Raw genomic sequence first — 16,565 nt, 5'->3', positions numbered from 1 at the left:
CACAATCTATAGCAATACTTTTAATGTTATGATGAAAATCGAACAAAACAATCAAAGCATTCAATCGCATTTTTTTTGTCAAAGTTTAAAAAAAATTGCTTTCTTGAGACATTAGCATCAAAATAGGATTATCATTTCTGCTTTTATTTCACATGTATACTTTCTAACTTTTACTCACAGTATAACTAAAACTTTTACTCGCAATATTAAAAGGTAATTTTAAAAAAAAATGAATTCCATGTAAATCGTTCAACAGCCTAAGAACGCTAATAATCTTCTGGATGAACAAGCTGGTCGCCAATGACGAGAAGCACAGTAAATGAATCCAGTTTTTCACAAAAGATTTTATGTGGGTCTAAAACATTAAGGGGACAATAGATTTTGAAAAAGGCAAAAATGCACGAAAACGTGAAATTTTATTTTTATCATTTCATTACTAAAATATATGTTTATTTTAACTAAAATCATGTTATAAATTGTGTTTATCAATAAAATAAATATTTGATGGGTCTAGAAGAAGAAAATAAATTTTAATGACTTCACTCAAACTGATACTGGAATTAATTTTAAATATCTTCGAAAAGTTCCAGGTGTTTTAAACATTAAAAGAAAATGGTATATTCATTTTATATCTCAAATTTTTTTAGATAATTAAAAATCAATTTGAGTTCAGGAAAACATAAAATTCTTATGAAAATTCAGTAAGTGTGCATAAAAATATTTATAAGAAATTAGCACTTAATTAGAATAAAAAAATCATATATAATTTTGTTCGAAATTAATTTATATTGAGTAATAAGGAAAATATAACAAACAAATTAAAAATTAAGTCGCCAGGAAAATTTTGAATTTTTAAAAAATTATATTTTATTTTTTAAATAAAATAATATTTTTCCGTTCTAAAAAGTTTTTTAAAGAAATTTGTCGGATTTATATTTTAATTCACATGCTTAAAAATTTCATAACTCTAAGTGAATAACTCGCAAAAGTATGTAATAAGAATCCACTGTCCCCCTAAACTAAGAGAAAAAAAAGCTTTAACTGCCCATAACCTTGACAGATAAAATGTATTCATGCCATACGATTTTTGTCATAAATTATTCTAATACAGAAATGGGGAAATATTGAGAACGCGAGAAAATCTATGATTCTCAAATTAAATTCCGTCGCACAAATCTTTCCTAAAGACTAGATAACATATATTAAAAGGAAATGCTTCAAAAGCCTTAACATTCCGGTGGCTTTCTCAACAAGATTTTCCCAAAAGATGTCGGAAATTGCCAAAACAAAACGGCACACACTCTGGCATTTCGGGGATGCTCAGAGCCCGTCGTCATGACAACCCGAGAGGATGCCGAATTCTAATGGAATTTGCCATTTGAGGGATTAGCTGCAAATAGAACCTAAAACATTCCATCTCGCTCGAATAACAGGCGAGGAAGGTGAGGGGTGGAATTAAACACTTCATTAGGTCAAGTTTGCGTTCCCTTATTCACTCTCTGATCAATTCTCATATTGCGGAACTCACAAATGATGAAATGTGAGATTATTTTATTTATTGGTAAATATTCACGGAGTTTTAGCATCCACAAGTGTTTGCCAGTGAAATAATAGCAGTTATTCAAATTGAGAGACAGATAAACTAATTAAAATGGAATAATAGATAGGAAAGTTGGTTATTAACCCTAGCACGTAATAAATAAATATTTCCAGATAATTTGAAGCTCTGTACTTCTAATTATTCTGGGGAATAGAAAACCCAATTTGAGGATATTTAGTCGTTTTATGAGCATTTATTTATATTAAAATCTAGATCTTTAATCTGAACTACCTAAGTATAAGATATTATTTTCTTAGATGAACTAATTTCATAGAACAGCTTTCATTAAACTCCAAATCTTCTAGCAATTCAGTTATGTGCCCTCACAGTTAAGCCCTTATGTAGCATAAGATGCAAAGTGACATTATTAATATTTAACGATAATGTGAAAACTATAAATATTGAAAAAAACACACTTTGCATTCAGAAGTGTTAAGATGCATATTTATAGCATAAATTTGTTGGTATATTTTGGAAATTAATTATTAGACAATTATGTGAAAAGTATATTATTATATGATATATATGTTACCGTTAAAGTATATAATGCAGTTATTTCATAGAATACCTAGTTATTCCATGAAATAACTGATCGTGTCCGTTAGAGTGTGTAATATGTTATTAATTAGTTATTCTATTCTTTAACTAGTTATTCTATGAAATAACTAGGTATTCTATAAATTAACTATGAGAGACAGTTAAAGTGTAAAATAAACAATTTATCTAAAATGAAATTAAACTAATGATAGACAATTAAAATGAAAAAGAAGCAATTTATCTAATTTATGCAGCGTATAAATGGTATTTATGGAAACGTACCATAAAATCATTTGTTACAACAAGGATTACTAAAATGACACTTGGAATTACAAAGAACATTATTTCTAAAACAAAAACATTTTTTATTTCTAAAACAAACAAACAAAAACATAAATGCAGTAGGGGTGGAAGGTAAATGTATTTGTCGTGCGAGATATATGATATAGATTATTTTACACTTTAATGGGCTGCAGATCGTTATTCTATGAAATAACTAGTTAAACCATGAAATATACAGGAGAGTTTTACACTTTAACGGACACGATCAGTTATTTCATGGAATAACTAGGTATTCTATAAAATAACGGATTTCATACTTTATCGGTAACTTTTTTATATTAAATGATTTCATATGAAAGCTCACTTCAAAAAAATTAGTTATCTAGGAATTCATTAAAATTGATAGCAATCATGTTTTAAAGAAACGAAATTCTTTCAAATTAGCAGATTGCAATAAATCAATAATTTCTCATTATTGTTCAGAAGTAATTTTATTTACTACAGCAACAACTGGAGCAACAATAAAAATCTGATTTCCCTAGTTCTTCCAATTTCCTTTTTAGGCAAAGATAATGGGTGGTATGGAATAAAATTTTATAGCTAGAAAATGATAAATGAGAGCAATATGCCTTCAAAATAATTTATCTTACACGAACAATGATTTCTATAACGAAGTAAAAATTTTCATTTTTAGTTGCACTCGAAAGAGCATAAGTGTGTAGTTTTATTACCTTAATTAATTTATATGTTATATTTCACTTTATTAACATCCAATAAAAAGAATCTGTGAATAATCAACTCTTGCTTATTAATATAAAACATGAATCTTGTCCGCTATATTAAAAAGATGAAGACGAAAAAATTGAATACTAAATTTATAATTGAATTTCCGAATAATTTAATTTCTAGAATCACGAATAATAGAATAATACACTTTAATATCATTTCATTAGTATAATTCCTACTTACGGATTAATGACTACGGATTTATTTTGTTGAATGATATTTTTATATTTATTTTTGTATATAAAAAAGTAACAAAGGCACTTTTTAGAATATAAAATGAAATTACTTAGAAGCAATGAAATTATTTTAATAATTCATTATCAATCAGAATTCCACTTTTTTTATTCAATCATATCTAAGAAGAATATTCGGCACTCGTTTAGATTGAATCATAAATAGAAAACTTTTTTGCCTGATGAAAAAACTGAAATAAATGAAATTACTTGATGAACCCTCATATTAAAAAGGAATTGTTGACACCCAAGTGAATATTGAAGTAAGAAAAAAATCAATATGAAATATTCTTAAAATATTCTCCCATTTTTTATTAGTACATTCAAAATTAATCAACTTTCTAATGAATCTAGAACCGTTAATTAGCGGAAACTAAAATGTAAATTAACGAAAAATTATAAGGATGTTTTCGCGAGACGTCAAACAATTACAAATGAAAAAAAGAATAATTTTCCTCGTTTTTAATTTGAAAACAAAAACAGTTTCAGTTGTCGAAAAATGAAACTGACAAATAGAAGTTAATTATGTAAAAGTTATTTTAACGAACGGAATTCTTTTTGAAATGCACAAGTTTTTATGTCATTCTTTCTCATTTAAATAGCAGACATTGATACACAACATGATTGCTTTGTTAAAAAATAAAGTAGACATCTAAATTAAAAAAAAATATGGCGAATTATTTAAATGAAGGATTATGTGAATGTGGCATCTTTTAGTTTAACAACATTGTTTTTTATTGCTGCAAGTGACAACGTATTTATTTGAAAATGGAAAAATTCTTTGTACTATCTTTAATTGATTAAAGATCTCACTGACTAGAAATATGCTATAATATTTTTAATGATATGGAAAATTAAACACCTCATAGAAAATGCTTTTTTATAAAAGTTGTTTGAAAACATAATTATCCAACTGCGCATCGGATAATAAAATTATAACATTGAACATATGAAACAAATAATAAATTCTGCTTTATTTCCTTTGCTTTTCATAAGAAGCAGAAATTTTTTCCTTAGTATATGATAAATGCATGCAAGAATTGAGTAATCTGATTATGTATGTGACTTAATGCTGGATTTCCACATCAAAAATTTATACATAAAAAGTAATAACATTCAAGAATACTTGTAAGAATGAAGCATAATGTGTACATTAGGTGAAATATGGAAAAGAATAGAAATACGAAAATTGACATTATGAATATGACAATTCACAGAACTCTGCCGTTCGTAAAATGTGTTCAAAAAGATCCAATTGGAATTCACTTTTTATAACATTATAATATTTTAGAGCATGCCATATTTTCTGTAAAATGTACACTCATACTAAGTGCAAAGTGAAGCTTAACACTCTGCAGGCAAACTATTGAAATGCTTCTCAAAAAAAAGTATCTGAACCTTCTGATCTATAAAAGCTAAATTCAATTTGAATTTGTCGTTCATCTCAGAAATATGTCTTCTTTAAAAATATGTAAATTGCATTCATTTAAGGATCCATCTGCATATTTATATTTGCATAATCAACACATTCTGCAATACAATACTCATTTTTTCGTCTTTTAAGTGTTTCTGAATAATGAGAAATTCAAAAATATAAAACAAATTGATTCAATAAAAGCGAAATTGTGCAAGAAAAAAGATTTTTTATTTCAGTTGTTACGGTAACTTTGCTCTAAAAATGATTGATGCATTAAAAAAAATCGCTGTCAGAAGGGATGAAATATGACTAAAAAAGAATTCGAAATGCATGCTTTTATTTGCGTGTTAAATTACAAAAAATATTTATCAAAAATATTATCAAGGTATATCGTTTAAAATTATCTAAATATCGGGATAAGTTTAGCAATTAATATTAAAAACAACAAGATTAAATCAATTTTATTCTTTGAGCAGCTGAAAAATAAAAGTCAGACACATATTTCCTGAAACATTTCTTTATAACTGAAACACAACATTACATTTCGGGGTTTCACCAAACAATATTTCAAATTATTTTTTTTACAATTTCTTATGCTTAATTTTTTAGTTACCGAATTAAATTAAATTATTAGCACTTACAGCAATTAAATTACCGAAACATTTTAAAGATTTTATTTCAATTTTCTAATGTATTATCTACTGCGTTTATACACACATAAGGATTTGATATAGTATTTTATTTAATAATGCTTTTTTATTCATATATTTCATGTTATGTAAATTTATACTGTGATAGAATTTTGCTTTTGTACTGTTTTTAGTAATCAAATCTCACAAATCATTTATACATTTTCTATTTGTCCCAAACGAATTGTAATAGAATCTGTAACATTCACCGATTATTTCTTACTAATTTCTAATTAATTGAATATATAATTATTTTTTGAACTTTATAATTTGACATCATTTAAAGTAATGTTAAAACTCACGTTCATAGCCGCAACAACTTTTATTTATGCTAAATACGGCTTTCAATGTCAAGAGCAACTATTTCGTTTCGACAAAATAGCAAAATTATTTTAAAAGCTTCTTCTTTCAAGAATACTTCATATTAAGTGTGTAAAAATTTCCACTACCAGAAAATGTATTTAACATTTTAAACTACAAATATCTTTTATGATTATGCATCGAATCTATATAAATCGATTATATACGAACTATTAATTCCGGAAAGTACCATTTTACCTTCATAATACGAAAACATCTTACCTCCATTGGAGTGCTGCTGGCGGACATTTCGGTGAATCCGACGATATCGCTGAAATAGATCGTGACAGCATCGAACGATTCTGGGATTACTGGCTCGCCCCTCATCAACTGATTTGCCACAGATCTACGAATAAGAATAAATAAATAAATGGTAAAATAATGTTTTATAGCTGATCTAAGATAGCAAAAATGCAAATTCTGAACCTTATAGAATAAAGAGAATTTTTTAAACTAATAATTTAATTTTTCTCAAAATTTTGCTATTCACCAATTTTTAATAAATTGTGATTCCGTTGGAAGGGTGCCACATAATAGTAAATTTGCGAGAAAATTAATTATAAATTCTAAAATAATTATAGTAAACAATTATACAATAGTTTAAACATTTCACCCCGACTTTTGCATGGTAAAAATTTTAAATCTCATCTAAAATGGTTCTGCGATAACTCATGTAAAAGTAGGATTTATTTAACCAATAAAGAATTAAATCTCTTCTCTGGGATGTATATGATATTAGGACTGAAAGGGTTGAAGTTTAAAATATAGAAAACAATAAAAGTAAAGTAGTTTTAATCAGGCTTTTATTAAAAAGCTAAAATATAGAAATTAGTTCTTTTTTCAAATACAAAATAGTGAAATCTTAAACTTATGAGGCATAAAAAATACAACGACAAGGAAATCAATTTACAATGAAAATAAAAATTAGAAGATCTGTTTAAAATAAAAATATATTATAATGTTGAACAAAATCTTTATATACTTAAGAATATTTCGATCAATCTCTCACGATTTTGCAATTTTGTTTCTCTCTGTCATCTGACTTTGGAACATTATTAACATTGTCTTTTTACCTTTGTTTAATCATTATTATATTTAAAAGTCGATAGTAACAATATGTAGTTATGCAGTGTATTCAGCAAAATTATATGATTCCATGAAATGCAAGCATATCAATAATTATTAAAAATGTGTTTCCCACAGTAGTAAATAAAAATAAAATAACAGCAACGCAAAAGGCAGTTTAATGTATGTTGAGTTGTTAAGAATTTTAGAAATATATCAATAAACGTTTAGTCTTTTTTAAGATTTAAAACAAACTAAAACAATATTTGAAAATATTTTTAAGTAAGATAATGAGCCAAAATACAACAAATGGAATTAAGCTAATAAATTTTTACTCTTATAACCTTCATCGTAATTCCAATACCTGAAGCACTCACAAACAACCTCATATTGCATATTTACCCTCTTTTCTGGCAAATCAATAATCACTCACAATGACCACGAAATAATTCCATAACTCAAGGCGATATAATGAGTCACATTGATTAAACCATTTAGAAAATTCTATTGACAAAAGTTCCCTTGGATTAATTAGCATGGGATAAGGAAGAGAAAAAAATCCTCGTTGCTCATTGAAAAATTAGAGAAAATCAATTCATCGCTTGGGAACATGAATAATGCTGTTGGCTACAAAAAGTATTTAATTAAATTTCGAAATGAAAGGATCCTTCTTAAATCTCCTCCAAAATTTAGAAATTTCTAATGATGCAGCGGAGAATTGGCGATGGATTAATGGCATGTTTACAAAAGAATTGTATTAAACTTGTATGCATAGCTCTGGGCGATAGTGTTTTTATCAAATTCTTAATGCACAAGATAAATATTCCTAAAGCTTAATGCAAACATGTGCAGAATTAATGAATGGTATTACATCAAGTTCTTAAAGTATATTAAGAATTCATTAAAGTATTCATTATGGATTCGTTAGCCATAGTTAGAAAAATTATAGAAAGATGCATAGAATATTTTTTTTAAGTAATTAAATTTCATAAGTAGGGAAATTTCCCTTTTAATGAATAAGACGCATTAAAATTATGAAATAATAATTGCATTCATTGTAACTTCGAATATTTTAGAGAATTATAAAGGAATCTCATATCACAAATAAATAATATTTGGTCTTCTTTTTCGAGTTCATGGCTTATATTAATTCATGAGAGCATTTTCATTGAATAAATATAACAAAAATTTATTTAAACAGAATAATTGAAAGAAATAATTTTTTATATCACTGAACTTCCAATACATAGTTTATAACACAGAGCTGAGGAAAAATATATTATGCTGAAATTACAAAAATTAATATCCTAGAACAACAAAATTGTTAAAAACACCCAAATTTCAAAAAGAAAAGTAAAATAATTAATGCAAAATATTAATTCAATTTCAGGACAAGCTTTATATGTATTATGTAACGTCAGACAAAATTTTAATACAAAAATAATTTATAAAAAAAATCACTATTCTTTATTAAAAACATTACACTAGTTTTGCTGTGATTACACTAGAAGGCAAATTTATATGGAGTATATTTGTTTCAAGGAAAGTTAAATTTAATTGTAATAATTTGTTTTTTTTTTAATTTTATCACAAGTTTTAGTAGCTAAGTAAAACACCTTCATTAATCTTTGGTGATTTTTAAACTTTTAATTAGAATTCAATAAAAAGGCTGTGAAACAAAATTTTAATAAGAACTTAAAATGATTTTAATTTAAATTCTGAAGCACTAAGCAAATCTGTAAAAAATTTTAAACCTGGCATAAAATCCTAAACAATGCTATTATTAATTGAAAATTTGTATCAATCTCTCCTATAATATTTAGTGGAACAAGAAAAAAATGATAATGAAATTTAATTTTCTTAAAAGATAATATAGAAATCCCAAACAAAAGAATTTTTTATTCATTTTGTTTTTATCAATAAAGATAAGTATGTGTGCATGCGTGATTTAATATCCCTTCCTCATAGTGATTTTGTTGAAACAAAGTATCAATTAACTGCGTCATATATATTTACATGTTCATGCGCTTTAATTTTTCCTATCTGTAATCCGAAGAGGAGCTTCTAGTCCCTAGTTGGCAACGATTTAGTTCCTGATGCAACAGACGTTTTCATTAAAAAAATAACAACTTTGGAACTCTATTTAGGTTATTTCAAAAAAAGAAAAAAATCAGTTTCATGTTTATCTAAAATTTTTGTAACAAAATCGCAATTGTATTCAAATATATAGTGTTTTATTGAAGCTTTTCAATAAGACGATTTGATTTATATTAAAATGTCTTTGTGTTTTCCGAAAGTTTATTTATGTTCACAGACAAATAGAACATATGATTATCATTTATCAACTAAAGATAATGTATTGGTGAATCAAATCTAATCGATCCCTTAGGGCAGTTCAGAAGATATTTTTTTTACATGTTTATAACAACTGAATCAGTTGATATGACATTTGACATATGTTTCAACTTATACAACTAAAATTTGGACGGGGTTAAGGATTCTGCAATAAATGTTTTATTGGAATAACTTGCCCCTAATTTGATTCTGAGTCTCTTAAATACATGTAGAAAATGGATAAGAAATTTTATTCGCATATTTTTAATTCTTCAATTAAAAACCCTGCAGTGGTAGATGTACCATAAATAGCGCATGATCCATAATTCCCTTCCATCTGAGCTGGGTACGGGGAGTCACAGAAAGGCATTTCACGAATTTAATAATTAACATAACTTTTTTATCTTCAGAGTTTTTGAAATGAATGATATCCACAAACGGATGTAATAGTATAAGACAGGTATTAAATGCAGCCTATACTATAAAATAATATAATAATAAACTAGTTGTATTATTATATTTTTAAAACATAAGCAATTTTATTGAAAATTGAGCAATATTCAACCAGTAAGATAGTATAAACAACGATTATAATGTTTTACAGATTTGTTACGTTCTACCATAAATGTTGATAGTATAATGACTGGGCAATGCTGGGTATATATTGCTACTTTAAATTAAAAGAAGAAGTAATGAACTGTTCTGGATTTCCTCACTATGCATACCTCTTCCATAAAATTAATAGCTTAAACAGGCTTATTCATTTAATAAAACCCATTTGTTCATAATCCAACTGGAATAAACAAGTTGACAGAAAGGAAACCGCACACTGACATGCTAACAAATATAATGATCCAAGTCATAATAAACAGTTGTTGAATGTCAAACACAAGAACGTATATCGCTACAACGGCTTAATTTAGCTGAGAGCCGAAATTAATTAGTTGGAATGCTGATATAGGGATATTAACAAGGATTATGACAAGACTACAGTCTTAAGGCTAAGATTAATGATGTAAACATCATTTGCCTGGTCTTCGGAAAGGTAAATCGCAATTAATTTCGGAGAGTGAAATTCCTATTAAATGCACTGATTTGACTAAGCTATAATCATACTCGACGGAAAACCTATAGCAGTCATTATAAGCATAACACGCAAAGCAAATATTATTAACGGAAAGTTAAACAAGAAATGCATTATTTGCAGTTCCACCCAGATTAAATGCCAGATTAAAATTCCGTAGAAAATATGTTCTCAATCTTTCTTATAAGAAATATATTTCACATAAAGACATAATTTTAGAGACAATTTATTCAGAAATTGAATATGGACTTCTAATATTAATTCGAAATAAAATTTTGAAAAAGAAAAAAAAAAGAAAAAAATTGGATATCAGTAATAATTAATATCAAATACAATGCACTGAAATTTGATGGAAAAATATAATACTGAATTATTATCCACAAAAAAGTTGTTTTCAAATGTTTAACAGCGCAAAATAAGTACAGATGCCATTCCCAAATCGAAAAGACATCGCTTGTCACTAGGCGCTAAGACAGAATTGGGACTGAACGAACTGGACAAGCGTGAGAAGGAAGAAATGGAAAAATGTTGAATGAATGGCATGCTCCGTTTTCTTATCCTTTTCTTTATATAATATTCGTGGACTCATTTTTAAAGTTTTAAAAAACATAATCCAAATTGTAATAAAGTATTTATATAGAGATATATCTGAACTGTAAATATAAAAGTTCATATATAAATCAATATATGTAGCCTATATATGAAAAGCCTCACAGAGATATTTTAAAGCGAAAGAAAAATCCCCTAAAATAAATTATACTAAAATTCAAGCTTCTAAAAGGCAATGCACTGATAATCTTGATACTCGAGTAAAAGTTAAAATGGAATATAGAGTGACTAGAAGATACCTTTACCCTGACTTGATATATGTATAAAATAAATAAAATCTGAGCTTCATAAAATAATGATTTATGGCAAACATAAACACAAGAAGTAAAATAGTATGGATATTTGAACAATAAATGAATGAAACCTGAAAGATGCAAAAAAAAGATGCTTAGCACCAGAAAAATATTTATCTCAATAATGAGATTACGAATGGTAACAAACCAAAGACATTTTAATTTACTGCAGGCAACTCATTTATAGTTAAAAAATATCAAAATTATAAACGCAATTAAAAAAAATCATAATACCTTTACTAACAATTTTAAATATATAACTTCATTTTAATTATATTAATCACAATATATTATTAAATGCTATATAAATATTCTGACACCATCTAGCCTCAAAAACTAATATTACTAGGTTTAAATCGAAATTTTCATGAATTATTTGCATTAAACAAACGGCAAGAAAGAGGTACAAATTCAAAACATCATTCATCGCATTCCAGCCGCAAAATCTGACATTAACAATTCATGTTAATTAGAAAGAAATTTTTTTAATATTATATGACCCGCAACATAGAAACTACATATGCAAAATCATATCAAAATGATGTGAATATATTTAGTGTCAAAAGGTTTATGAAGCTAAATAATAATGTGTTTTTTATATTTTTTGTGCGTTTATTTGTAATGTATTCATTTTATTCCGTCAAGACTAAATAAAATGAATAAATAAATTGCATGAAAAGAGCTCACTTCAGTACACATCACCCCTTTTAATATTACCAATTCAAGTTCTTTCTTTTATTGAAGTGTGCTTCTCTTCCATGTTACAGTCATACAGGAAAAAAAGGAAGCACGCATTCTTTTCGGTAATAGCAGAGGAAAAAGTGGAAGACACGAGATATTTGCAGTCGCAGCAAAATGCACGACCGAATAAAAGAAAGTATTACGGTTTTTACGATTCTTTGCCATTTCTGAACCCTCTCATTGGCTCTCCACTCACGTCAGCTGCATCTAAATTGAATGCAGCGACACCTGTCTTTCATAAAGAAATAATTTATGGCACAGAGGAACGACATTTTTTGGAAATATCGATTCATCAGGGAAAAAAAATGTCAACGTATCTCACCTGAGATCAAAATGTGTGATTTAGGAAATAAAAGAATAATCGAAATATTTATGTTTCACGCTACCTTTATTTCTCATTACCTCCGCTACTTCATACGCGTGTTTCATATCATCCAATTTTTAAGAAAAACTGATTTACAACATTTTATTATTGATTATTAAGGTATTGAATTCCTAAGTTGGAAACAGTTGGATATTACAGTTGATATAGAGTGTGCCCAGAGAATGCAATCGTCTTTCGATGACTCCAGTGATATTTATATTTATGGCATTATGTGTATGCAATTTATGAGTATGGCATTATGTGTATGCAATTTATGAGTGTGGCGTTATGTGCATGCAATTTATGAGTGTGGCATTATGAGTATGCAATTTATGTATGTGGCATTATGTGTATGCAATTAATGAGTATCGTATGTGTATGCAATTGATGAGTGTGGCATTATGTGTATGCAATTGATGAGTGTGGCATTATGTGTATGCAATTTATGTGTTATATTATGTGTATGCAATTTATGAGTATGGCATTGTATGCATTATGTGTATGCAATTTATGTGTTATATTATGTGTATGCAATTTATGTGTTATATTATGTGTATGCAATTTATGAGTATGGCATTGTATGCATTATGTGTATGCAATTTATGTGTTATATTATGTGTATGCAATTTATGAGTATGGCATTGTATGCATTATGTGTATGCAATTTATGTGTTATATTATGTGTATGCAATTTATGAGTATGGCATTGTATGCATTATGTGTATGCAATTTATGTGTTATATTATGTGTATGCAATTTATGAGTATGGCATTGTATGCATTATGTGTATCTAATTTATGAGTGGGGCATTATGTTATGCAATTTATGTGTATTTAATTTATGAGTGTGGCATTATGTTATGCAATTTATGTGTATGTAATTTATGAATGTGGCATTATATTATGCAATTTATGTGTATGACATTATGTGAATGAAATTATGTTATGCAATTTATGTGTATGACATTATGTGTATGACATTATGTAATGCAATTTATGTGTATGACATTATGTGAATGTCATTATGTAATGCAATTTATGTGTATGACATTATGTTATGCAATTTATGTGTATGACATTATGTTATGCAATTTATGTGTATGACATTATGTGAATGTCATTATGTAATGCAATTTATGTGTATGAAATTATGTTATGCAATTTATGTGTATGACATTATGTTATGCAATTTATGTGTATGACATTATGTTATGCAATTTATGTGTATGACATTATGTTATGCAATTTATGTGTATGACATTATGTGAATGTCATTATGTAATGCAATTTATGTGTATGACATTTATGTAAAACTGCTATTAAATGAGCAACATTTAACTATACCTTTTTCTTCCACTAAGATATGACGTACATATGTTAAGACAAAGAGGCAAATTCGCAATAAATTAAAATTGTCATTACACACTTGACACATGCCCTTGAATGGATTCCATCAATAAATTCAATTCATGATAGTATTCAAATGCTTATCCCAAGCATGAAGTCAATTAATAAATGCAACTGCATGCGTGGTCTAGTATTTAAGCACATGATGGCTCACATGATATTATATTCTAATACGAAATAGTGAATAATATAAATGAAAGTATTTTATAAAATTCAGCATTTTTTTTAACGATTAGAACTAAGCACATCATTGTTCTTTCCAAATCATAACTCTTTGTTAACAAAAGATATAGATGATCAATGAACATATTCATAATTTTAAAATCAATTGAAATCCCGCTAATGAAATTCAAAGCAGTGTCTAAGAAATTAAATATAAACACGATATCATTTTAAACAAAGTACCATACAAATATGAAACAAATGTTCTACAGACATATTTAGAATTTAGTTTTTAAATTAACTTCCTGAGTTATATAATACGATCAAACATTTATCATTAATATCAACTACATCTAGAACAAATTTATATGTTTCCAAACGATGAAGTGTTATTACATTCTTTTTCACTTCATTAATTGCCTCTTATGCGTAATACGTATTTTTAAGTTATCTCTCAATTAAGTTTTTATCAAGAGATTCATCAATCTTCGGCATAACATCATACATCAAAGGCAATATATTAAACTGCAAAGGTGAGAGCACAGTTTCTAGTTATAATTGTCATAATTTCAAGGTGAAATCTATGGCTGATAGCTTTCTCAAGGGATCTAGAGTTAAGGTTGATAAATGTTAAAATACAGGTTGATAAATGTTACCTCTGTAATGTTAATGCCCCAAAGGGGATGATGGATTAAATGCTGGACAGGAATGCTTCATTGAATTGAAATATATATACAATTGATTATTTCCTTGCATAGCATTTGAATATTTCCTTTGCTTTCCAAAATTAAACGATTCCGAAAAGCAGGAACAATTATCAATATTGAAATGTGAGTGTATGATGAATAATAACAGTTTTAAAAGCATTCAGAGAAAAAGTATGGGATGTTAGAAACATCAAATAAAGATAGATGGCTCATAATATCATGTTATTTTGAATACATTAGTTTCCTCCATTTTGAAAATGCGTGGAAGTTATTCTTGAATAACTATTTTAACGTCATTCATAATTTTCAGCTAGCTATAAGGCTTTTGATATCCAAGTGATATAAATTGCCTTAGAGTTGTTTACGTGGCATATTTAAATGCATTCAATAACTACTTTTTTTCTATTTGTTTTTCAATAGAAGTAGATATTTAATTAAAAATTAAAATGTTCAACAAAACATAAGCTTGTCAGGAACTGCAATGAATAAAAGGGATTTGATTATCTATTTAAATAGGCATCAAATAAAAAAAACACTATAAATAAACAAATCAGCAAACATTTTAAGTTCTAAATAAAATTATTTTTCATACACATGGCGAACAGAATATTTCATAGCCATTTCTATTAAATTTCTTTATAATTCTGTTAATGTCTATGCATATATTTAAAAAAAGTTGCAATAATCGTACTTAATGTAATGGTGTTCATTTCATTGCTGCTAAAATTTGTATTGATTAAAAAGAAATCTTTGAATATATTCAACAATGAAAATCTTTTTTTAACTAAACAGTTATTATTTCATTAAATTAGAAGTTATGTAAAGAAGTAGAAATATCAAAAATGTCCAATAGACAAAAAAAAAAAAAATGGGTATGAAAAATTAATTGCAACAAGTTTAATAAAATTTATTTGAACATCAAAGTGAGTCCATAAGTTAATGAATCAAATTGAAAAAGAAATGCTGAAACAATTATGTAAGTAAATAAGTTTATTAATATAAAGGGAATAACAAAAATATATTTAATAGACATAGGTTCTGTCTTTGCCTAGAGCATGAATTTTATAAAAAATTTTCCGATACAAAACATTTCCCATTCGTGAACTCCAGATATAGAAAAGTATACCAATTGTAATTAGTGAATTAGAAAAAGTTAAGCCCCCTATTCTACGATGGGCATGCCGTGATCTTAACCAAACAGCTACAGCAGCATTTTAAGCTCATTTCTTTTTCTTAGCCAATGAAAGAAATACAGAGTTCAGAAAAATGTACAGTACATTCCCGATTATCCGCGGAATTGGGTGGCGCGGTCGCCGCGGATAATCCGAAAGAAGCTAAAAACGGGTATAGAAAAAGAGAAAACAGTCATTCCAACTTTGAAAAATCGTTTTATGTACAATAAAACGTAAAATAAACAGCAGGAAATGTTTAACTAACGCTTAATATTTTAGTATATCACTCAAAATTAACCTAAAATGCATTTTGTTAATAAAAACAGAAAAGTGTTTGTACTTACGGGAGGCGTCAAGGATACACAGAAAAATTAATACATATGTACTGTTTTAATACTGTAATGTATTATGTAATTACAAAAGTATAACTTAAAACTGCACTTTTTTGAAGAAATCAATCAAAAAAAAAAAATGTGCGGCAGGCGCGGATAACCCGCCCGCGGATAATCGGGAGTCTACTGTATCTTGAATTTCATATAAAGCATTTTATTAAAATCTTTCAGCTAAAAGCAAATAATTTCAAAATAAAAAAATATGAAAAACTGGAAACTATGATAAAAGGATGAAAATGTTCTGTTGATAGAGTTGCAAAAAGAAAATGATCACACTTCAGCTACAATGACGGGAAGAAATAGCTGGAATATGTATCAATAAGTGTATAATA

General features: G+C 27.2%; 1 protein-coding gene across 2 annotated transcripts in view; it reads right to left on the bottom strand.

The window, feature by feature from the left end:
* LOC129963110 (receptor-type guanylate cyclase Gyc76C-like) overlaps positions 1-16,565 on the bottom strand; it is a 426,844-nt gene that overhangs the window by 36,752 nt on the left and 373,527 nt on the right. For both annotated transcript variants that reach the window (XM_056077187.1, XM_056077197.1), the window contains one exon: positions 6,127-6,250. In XM_056077187.1, the coding sequence (XP_055933162.1) occupies positions 6,127-6,250 (124 nt within the window). The remainder of the gene's footprint in view (positions 1-6,126; positions 6,251-16,565) is intronic.

The sequence above is a fragment of the Argiope bruennichi genome, chromosome 1, assembly GCF_947563725.1.
Source record: "Argiope bruennichi chromosome 1, qqArgBrue1.1, whole genome shotgun sequence".
Lineage (NCBI taxonomy): Eukaryota > Metazoa > Arthropoda > Arachnida > Araneae > Araneidae > Argiope > Argiope bruennichi.
The sequence above is the reverse complement of the archived record's forward strand: the minus strand, read 5'-3'. Positions and strand labels throughout refer to the sequence as shown.